The sequence below is a fragment of the Branchiostoma belcheri genome, unplaced genomic scaffold (assembly GCF_001625305.1).
Source record: "Branchiostoma belcheri isolate BF01 breed outbred unplaced genomic scaffold, Haploidv18h27 scaffold1, whole genome shotgun sequence".
NCBI classification, from domain to species: Eukaryota; Metazoa; Chordata; class Leptocardii; order Amphioxiformes; family Branchiostomatidae; genus Branchiostoma; species Branchiostoma belcheri.
The window spans coordinates 2,404,485-2,412,893 of record NW_017802379.1 but is presented as its reverse complement, the minus strand read 5'-3'; the positions used below and the strand labels follow the sequence as shown (position 1 = coordinate 2,412,893).

At 39.8% G+C, this 8,409-nt stretch overlaps 2 protein-coding genes across 3 annotated transcripts in view; one reads left to right on the top strand and one right to left on the bottom strand.

Moving 5' to 3' along the window:
- Window positions 1-209, top strand: part of LOC109468373 — a 14,974-nt gene extending 14,765 nt beyond the window's left edge. The window contains exon 8 of the mRNA XM_019766626.1: window positions 12-209. Within this exon, the coding sequence (XP_019622185.1) occupies window positions 12-176 (165 nt within the window). The 3' untranslated portion in view covers window positions 177-209. The remainder of the gene's footprint in view (window positions 1-11) is intronic.
- A 509-nt stretch (window positions 210-718) lies between these two features.
- Window positions 719-8,201, bottom strand: LOC109467628 (protein NipSnap homolog 1-like). Of its 2 annotated transcripts, XM_019765660.1 has the most exons (11): window positions 8,128-8,201; window positions 6,899-7,047; window positions 6,743-6,788; window positions 6,373-6,467; window positions 6,128-6,198; window positions 5,778-5,918; window positions 5,503-5,534; window positions 4,456-4,533; window positions 3,296-3,390; window positions 2,946-3,029; window positions 719-2,735 (listed from the first exon to the last, which is right to left on the bottom strand). In XM_019765660.1, the coding sequence occupies exons 1-11, from the start codon at window positions 8,190-8,192 to the stop codon at window positions 2,671-2,673; spliced, it is 921 nt and encodes a 306-aa protein (XP_019621219.1). In that variant the 5' UTR covers window positions 8,193-8,201; the 3' UTR covers window positions 719-2,670. The 2 variants fall into 2 exon arrangements, with proteins under 2 accessions (XP_019621219.1, XP_019621228.1); XM_019765669.1 differs by lacking the exon at window positions 4,456-4,533.
- Window positions 8,202-8,409: the final 208 nt, after the last annotated feature.

Below are 8,409 nucleotides of genomic sequence, written 5' to 3'. Positions count from 1 at the left end.
TGTTGCGGCAGGTGCAGGGGAACACCCTGTCTCGCTGGGCGGGCATGACGGTGGCGGGAACAGTTCCTGTGGAGGCCGGCTCCAAGATCCACTTCGAGCTGTCCTGCAAGCGTGGCCGGGTCAACGGCGTGGACAGGGAGTTCGCCGGGCTCTCTCTCGTCTGGCTCCCGCCTTGAACGTACAATTTGTCCGTACAGTAAATACACCAACTGTCTATGTTTCTTAAAAAGCGACTGCTTGTGTGAAGTTCGAGATGTAGTGCCAAGACACCATCCATTCATTGTCAGGCCAACTGGATACAATAATCCTGCATGGTTAGCCGTAAGAATGGCCAACCGTCGGCCAGTACGCCGCGACCTATGCTTTAGATAGACAAGCGGAGGGCCTCGCATACATAAGGCATGGGAACTGAAAATTACTAGTACTCGTATCTCATGTGAAGCAGACAATAACCCCGAGAAGACTTTCCATAGTCATCTCCCGATCAAGAGATTGCTCATTCGAACTTTCCTGTACGTAACATCAGCAAACTTCAGGGAATTATCCCTGTAAAGAGACCGCTGCTATGTCTTCTGTGCTAGGTATTTCAACGGACCAAGTACTAGTATAAACATGTAGCTACCGTACATGCGGTTTAAATGTTCAATTTTCGTCCACTAATATGCAATACACAACGCGCCATATTTTGAAATAACGTTAACGTTTCGTAGACTTTGGATACAAAGACATAACACTTTAATATGTTTACTCATAACCAGAGCTACCTCAATCCCCCCAAAAAGTACGTGTACAACAATAAAAATTACAGAACTTGACAAAACTACGTTGTGATATTTATTTACACCGACACACACACCTACAAAACCATCCCTCCTTGAATGAAGAACACGTGATGTTACCAGTACTGTCCACGTCGACATTTTAGGTGACTTTCATGTCATTCTTTTTAAATGTTTTGGCTAGTTGGTTAGCACGAAATTGGCTCCAACCAGAACATATAATACTTAACCCTAGCACCAATATACACATGTAGTTCCATGTTTCGTATTTCATCTCCCGCCAAGTAAGACGCGTCTGTGCCTGGATGACGTCGGAGAAATAATGTATTATTCAATGTGCCAATTTGCAATAACCTAACAGTCCTATTGAGAAAATATCTTTAGTCTTCAAACTGACTTAATCTGCTACAAAACTCTACGGTTCAAAATTACTATCATATGAACATGATATATAACCTCTACCTCTCCTTATCAAGCTGCCTCGACAATCCTATCATTACGCTTTCTCTGACACTTTGGCCATACTGGTAGCTTCACACTTTATATCCCTCACATTTGTAGCTCTAAGAAACTACATGTAGTTGTAATAATTTTCATCAAAATTGTTGTGAATTCAACTTCTGATAGTTTTTCTTAAGACGGATGTCCCTTGATGATGATGTAAATGCTGACCTGAGTGTCAAAATGGTGTTTATCATTTCTGTGCTTTGAAAGTTTGAGCTTCGTCATGCACCACAAGGGAGAAGTCAGTAAGAAAGGACTTACCCTAGCAAAGGAGAAAACTAGCAAAAGTGAGCTTTGCAAATCAAGTTCTAGGTGTTACCACCCAGCAACTAAAACAAAAAAGCAGCCTGGATTGCTTTAAGTTGTAGTTAATCCTAACTGTTATGGTAACTTTATTATTGAAACAGCACTGCCTTGTGTCATCAAAGGAAGAAAGTCTGTTATACTAATGTACAAGCATTCTGGATTCCCACAAAACTACGCAACTTGATTTTTCATACAGGTTTCTTCTTACCACTAATCTTAGTGTTTGTAATGCTAACCCCAAGCCACAACCCACCCTTATATCCATGTTTTTGCACACCTGACTATGACCTAACACCTGCCCACCCCCCACCTTCTTCTCAATGTGTACCCCTTATGATTAACACTGAATTGCGCACAGTGACAACATTCTTCAGACATTGCCAAAGAAAACATGTAGCTTGCATTGCAAACACTTTGTGTATCTAAATACACATCTAAACTTGAAATATATCAACTTAAATTCAAATGCTCTGTCCTTGAGGCATCATCACCAAAAAAGCCATGAGATGAAACTAGAGATTGTATCTCAAACTGAATAAACAAGTCAGCTGCAAAATATATGTAAACTTCCTTTTATCAGCATAAGAAAAGAAGCATCATCCACATATGCAGTCAAAATGATTAATTGGAAGCTTGTGACAGCTTACGCAAACTTATCTATTGCATTTCCCCAAGACAACTGATACCTGCATTAAAGAATATTAAAGGCACTCTAAGAACTCATTATCTCATATGGGTGGTATCCAAACTCGAGTAACAGTAAGACATTTGTAGTGGGGAAGGGAGATTTTAACATTGAAAGATTTATCTATCGTATCACATGGCACTTGCCTAGCACATACGTTTCAATTTCAACTATACACCATAATGGTACCTTGCTGGATGCCATTTGTCAATAAAGTTTTCAAGAGAGGACATGCAGCATTTCAACCTTTTCACACAGCTCAACTCCTAGGTACACAATGGACTGATCCAAAATACATGCACATGTTTATGACAATGTGTGTGTGTGTGTGTGTGAGGGGGGTAATTCTGAGTTTCTGATTGGTTAAGAAGCTTTTCCTCCTCATGGGTTATTCCACTACTGCAGAGGGGAGAACGGAGCAGGGTGCATCACACGGGACTCCATCTTGCGAATCAGCGGCACTGTGGAAAAATAGTAAGTTGTCACTGAAACAAACATCACATACCAGCGGTAAAAGTACTAAAGATAAAATGAAGGCAATCTTGATTCATGTGAAAGCAAATCAAACAATAACAAAGGCATTTTCAGCACCAAGGACAGGGATGCCAGCAGTTTGAAACATATTACAACAACAGCAGTAAAGAAGCAACAGCAAAGGCAGCTCTTCCTACCTGTATATGAAACACACTGATCCCAGCCTGGCTTCCTCCAAGCAGACTCACGGGTTGCCTTACGTGCTTGTAAATCTTTGTACGCTGGAAGGGAAACCCATATTTAACACACTGACTGTGAAATTGATCTGTAGTTACTCAACAAATCAGTTCCATACGCAATATACAGTATGTCTATCTTATTGTCAGAACTAAATGCTTTCTAGCTGCTTAGCACATAACAAGTGGAAAAAAGTTACAAGAGCTGAACACAGTGGAATCAGTGTGCTAGCACCTTGCTGTAATGCACATGCACAACTGTGTGGCTCCACCCTACACGCCATACGGTGGATGTAAGGAGTGGAACCTACCCCAGAGATGGTGCACACAGTACAGAGGGCCGATCTGGGAGAAGAACCCGCCGACTGCCTCGCTGTTCTCCTGACGATGCTGGATACCGCGGGCCCTGGTCAAAAGTTACAACGTAAGTTATAACTGCAAAAAGTTAGCCGCCAAAGGCCATCTCTTGTAAAAAGAGCTGTACATGAACATGAAATCTAAGGGGCATTTCTAAGCACTTTTGACCAATAGCAGCTGGCCCTAGTGATGACATATTTTGAAAAGGGAAAAAGTCTGCGACAAGCAAATTACTGTAAAGTTAATGTTAGACAACAGAAAATACCTTGGGGCATCAAACCTGATAGAGTGTTATACAAAAGAGTTATTAAGAGCCTTTCTTAAAAGGAAACATGCTTAACAACTGTAACCAGCATTCAACAATTCTTGTAACAAAAGAACAGTTAGTTTTAAACAATCTGAACTGAAACCCTTTACCTCCCCATTCCTGAAATGGACTGACCAAAGCATCACTTTTGTTTAATGATACATTTGGCCTGTTCCATTGTCAGGACAGGGTAAATGTTGCTGTCAAGCAGTGCATGCTTCTGTGTGGTACATGTTGACATTTTCAGGGTATAAAACAATTCTCAAGTGGCAAAAAAATGCCAATCATGTGAGTAAAACATCAACTCTTGGTTGTTGGTCAAACTCATAGAACAGCAGAACATGCCAGAAAAGACCTGATGTTTCTGATTACTAGTGTTCTTTTCTACAAATGTTAACAAGGTTGCACCAACTCCATTTCATGATTCTTGCATAAAAATATGGTGCAAGCAGGCAAAATGAAAATAAAACTAGTAATCCTGTAGTAGGCCCAAATGCTGCCATTGGAAGCCACAAACAGTGGACTTCCAACTTTTGATGCATTGATCACATGTACATGAAGACAGAGAGCTTTCCTACAACTGTTTGTCCTTCGCCAGTTACTACATACATGTATGGTTTTCCTAAATCCTCTATATACTTATTCCGCCTAAATATACATTTGTACATTCTTTGTATGACAAGAATCTTAAATTTTCTTCCCTTTCAGAATAAGCAGAAACATCAGTCAATTCAAAAGTCTGCAGAAACAGATGCTGGGAAAACAGTAAGACATGCAGAGGTTGAACACAGAGCGGCACTCTGTTACCAATCAGCTCCATGTTTCCTCCTCAGGTCATTGACCTCCCTTTCTGTATAACCCCTTCTTATGGGGATGGCCTTGGCCCTGAGGGGGAGAACGGCAGGTTATAGCTAAGTCTGAACAGGACAAGTCACAGTGACGCTTCTAAACATTAAGTCTGTGGGGCGGGGCACATGGGTTCTAATGTAGTTATCGTTTAAATAGTTATCACCTTGTTTATTGGTTGTTTAGTGACAAGCAGCACTTATAGTTATTGAATGTGTGCTCAAGGTGTGCCTCTCTACTTAAACATGGGATCTTGGTCCCACGTTCTAACTGAAGCTAGGTAATCTTTTTCATCTGAGTGGAGAACTGTGTAAACTTTGGGACTATCATGAACCTAAACCCTGGACATCTAAGTCAAACAGTGTCACCCATTGACCAGATACATCTGTTCCATGACACAAGGACAGAGAGCAGACATCAAGCCAACAGACACAGAGCAAGAAGTACCAGATATGAAATGCTATCTTGGGTTTCTTTGACCAATTTCTTCTTGATATTTAATATCAATTATATTGACTAATATTGGAATTCCAAAAGAAAACAGTTGCATGCATTGGCCACCTTTATACCTTTAGTTGAGTTGTGTCTAATTTTTCATACCATGCTGGAAACATAGGAAATGACAGTTACAGTTAACCCTTTCATTTTCCTTGCAATAATGTTCTGTTTATCATTATTATTGACAAACAACAGCCATATTTTATTCCAAACAACTTGTGCTAAACATATGTATTTAATGTAGTGTATAGATTGGTTAGGAACCATTTTGGGAATGTTTCTTTGATTTTTGTTGTATTGTGTGAAAGATCACAAAGTAGAAGACTCAGCATTTTACTGCTTGCTAAGTTTTATATGTATTTTGTTTACTTTTGGATGACACAGATGCATGCACTGCTTGCCATTGATACTTTACTTTATCCAAGGCACATACAACTTCACATTGCATCACACATGGCCCAGACAAACATGGAAGCATACACACATGCAACAACAGCCACTCCTACTTACCAGTTATTTCCCCACTCAATCATCGTCCCTGGCTGAAGGGTACAGAAAGAGTACAAGATGTTAAAACATATCAATAGTAGGAATTTTGCATACAATAGTACAAAAGCTGGAACTGGAAGCAAACAAGAATGTATACAAGTAACTTTTGCATTTGAATCAAAACAAATATTTTCATCGTAGACAATTAGGTTGTCATTTTATGCTACAGGGTTAGGTACACCAGTGCACCTACTCTCCAGAATGAATGTCTACATATAACTAAGATGAGACTGTACCTTGAGTTGATAACTTCTCATCTCGTACACGTTGAAGCCTTCCCGTGGCTGTGGCTCGCCCCAGAAGCTGAACTCTAACAACAGCTGGTTACTGCGAGCCCGCAGCATGTTCTGACGCTTCTCTATAAATTGTCGCATCTCCTGTTGATACAAAGTACAGAGGAAAGTGTTCATGACGTAAGTTTGTGGTAACTTTTATGCCACTTTTCTACTTTTTTAAAGATGAAAGTTGAGTGCTTTCTTCAATATAGGGCAGTTTGAACATGTGAGTAGCAAAACCCCCAACTTCAGATCCTTGGGGCTGGACAGCTCATCATGGAAATGTATGTACCAACAAATTGCAGCCTTACCTTGTCACCCAGTAAGGCCTCTTCACTTCTGGTGACCCCATCATAACCATCTCTGTATATCCACAGATGCACTAGTAACAGGAAAACATGCACATGTTATATATCAACAAATACTGTGCTGTTCAATGATTGGTTAATGTCTAACATAATAACACGTCTTTGTCTCAACTCCTTGCTCCTATACCTATACTGACCAAAATAAATGCAAGTGGTCACTGTATTTTGTATGTCTAAAGTTGAATTACCTGCTTGATCCTGGTATCCAAAGGCAGTGTACCATGACCCCTTGACCTCTCCTGGGAACTCTGAGGACTGGTGTATCCTGGGGTAATACTCCTCTCTACAGGACAGATGACAACAACATGACAAGATGATAAGACACAAGTGTATGTGACCAGGAACACTCTTTTAGTTGATAAGTGCACACAATATATTTCCTAATGCATTGATGTCCTTTGGATGAAAAGTTTCAAAATATTTTAAAATATTTGCAAAAATATCAAAACTTCTTAATCATCGTTACTTAAAAATCACCTATCAGCAGAGTTAAAACATGTACATATACATACATCAAATTGAATATAATAGGGACAATGAAACTTAGGAATTACTTACGTCATTTCCTTATATTGTTCAAAATACTCTGGCTTGACATCATGGACTGAAATAAGAAGAGAAAGTTAAAACACTAGTAGTAGTTGTACTGAGATGGTCACTGCAAAAATGAAACCATCACAAACTTTTATTTAACGATTAACAGTATGTACTAACTTTGCATCTCGTAGACCAGGTCCTTGGCAGTGAGCAGACGGGAGTGTGCGTCCGTGGGTGCCTGGATCTTCTCTGGGAACAGTTTAGTGAACCAGCTCTTGCCACCCTCTGCCTTCTCATCGTGTACGGCTGTAGATGTGAACAGGGGCCTGGGGGAAAACAAGGTTTAACTTCACAAGATGTAGTCATCTAAGGACTTACATCTAGCTAATTTCACATTTTTACCTTATTACTAATACTTCAGGTGCTAGATTGTGAAAATTCTCATCTTAGAGGCAGCATTTACCATTTCTTAGACTTAAGGTCTTTTCTACAAAGGTGTTTTCAACAGCAAAAACTCAATGGACAATCAGACATTGCTCATTGCTGTATATTTGTATTTATCAAAAACACAGGCACGTATCAATGTGACCTTGTCCTCAGTACAAATACTGAGAGCTGAGATATAAACAATTTGATACATTTCTAAAATAGGCTTCCTTGGTAACTTTAATCCCTCAAACACGTCATATGATACAGATATATCTCAGCTGCATTAGTGCGAGGTTACCCTCTTGCCTCATGTGCCTGCCCTGGGATTTTGTTTATAGATCACAGAAGATAACAGTGATAAATCATAGAGAAACAAAAATATAAATGTAAACATTATGCAAACACAAATGAAGTTTCAATGCTCATCTTATCCATGTAGTTTTCTGTGGGCAAAGTGTAAAGAAAGTACTGTACATGTTTCCGTACATTGAGCACTAATACATTCACGCTTCTTGGAAAACCGCACGTTTTACTTGTCAAAACATTGGCTGCTAGCCATTCTGGGTCAACTAATATTTGCATTTGCGTCATCGCTGGGTCGACCAATGAAAACGTAGTATTTGGACAACGCCTCCACTTAGCAAATAACTTCAGAAGAACAACAAAACGCCCTGAAAGAAATACATCTATTTCTCACAACTCGAAGACTCCACAGTCTCTTTGATAAAGTAAAAATATAAGTTGTTAGAAGTTAAGAATTTCAACATCGTGTGGTCTTTGGAATTAATTTCGTTGGCATATAAAACGTTATCTATTTTTTCAGATGGGGAGAGAGCTGGGAGAGACGGTATGCCCTCTGCCGAACAAAACTACCTCGCCAGAACAGTTCTGAAACGTGTCAAAACTGCAAGATCTCTCATCCAAAAACACAGGCAATCATTCTCGATGCGCACACGCCCTGTACACCTTTTACATACCTGCAAACTGTGGAATTTGCCTGCTGACGCAAGACACTCGTCAACCTTCCCATGGTCGCCGCCATCTTGAAAATTTTAATTTGACCTTTAACCTGAATATTTACAGCTACATTTTAATCAGACAGATAAACCAAAAATATGACAGTTCACGTTGTAAAAGTTACAAATCATATTTTATAGGTACAAGTTGTGCTGTGTTTCTAAATATGAATATCTTTTTTTTACTAAAAACAACAAAGTTATTGTCCCAGCATGCCCGTAACCAAGCAACGGCCGCCATAT

Coding starts and splice junctions, on each gene's coding strand:
- LOC109467628 (XM_019765660.1), bottom strand. CDS start 8,192: ATGGCGGCGACCATGGGAAGGTTGACGAGTGTCTTGCGTCAGCAGGCA. Junction 7,048..8,127: donor GCAAATTCCACAGTTTGCAG/GTATGTAAAAGG, acceptor GTTTTCCCCCAG/GCCCCTGTTCACATCTACAG. Junction 3,030..3,295: donor CTGTGTGCACCATCTCTGGG/GTAGGTTCCACT, acceptor TTTCCCTTCCAG/CGTACAAAGATTTACAAGCA.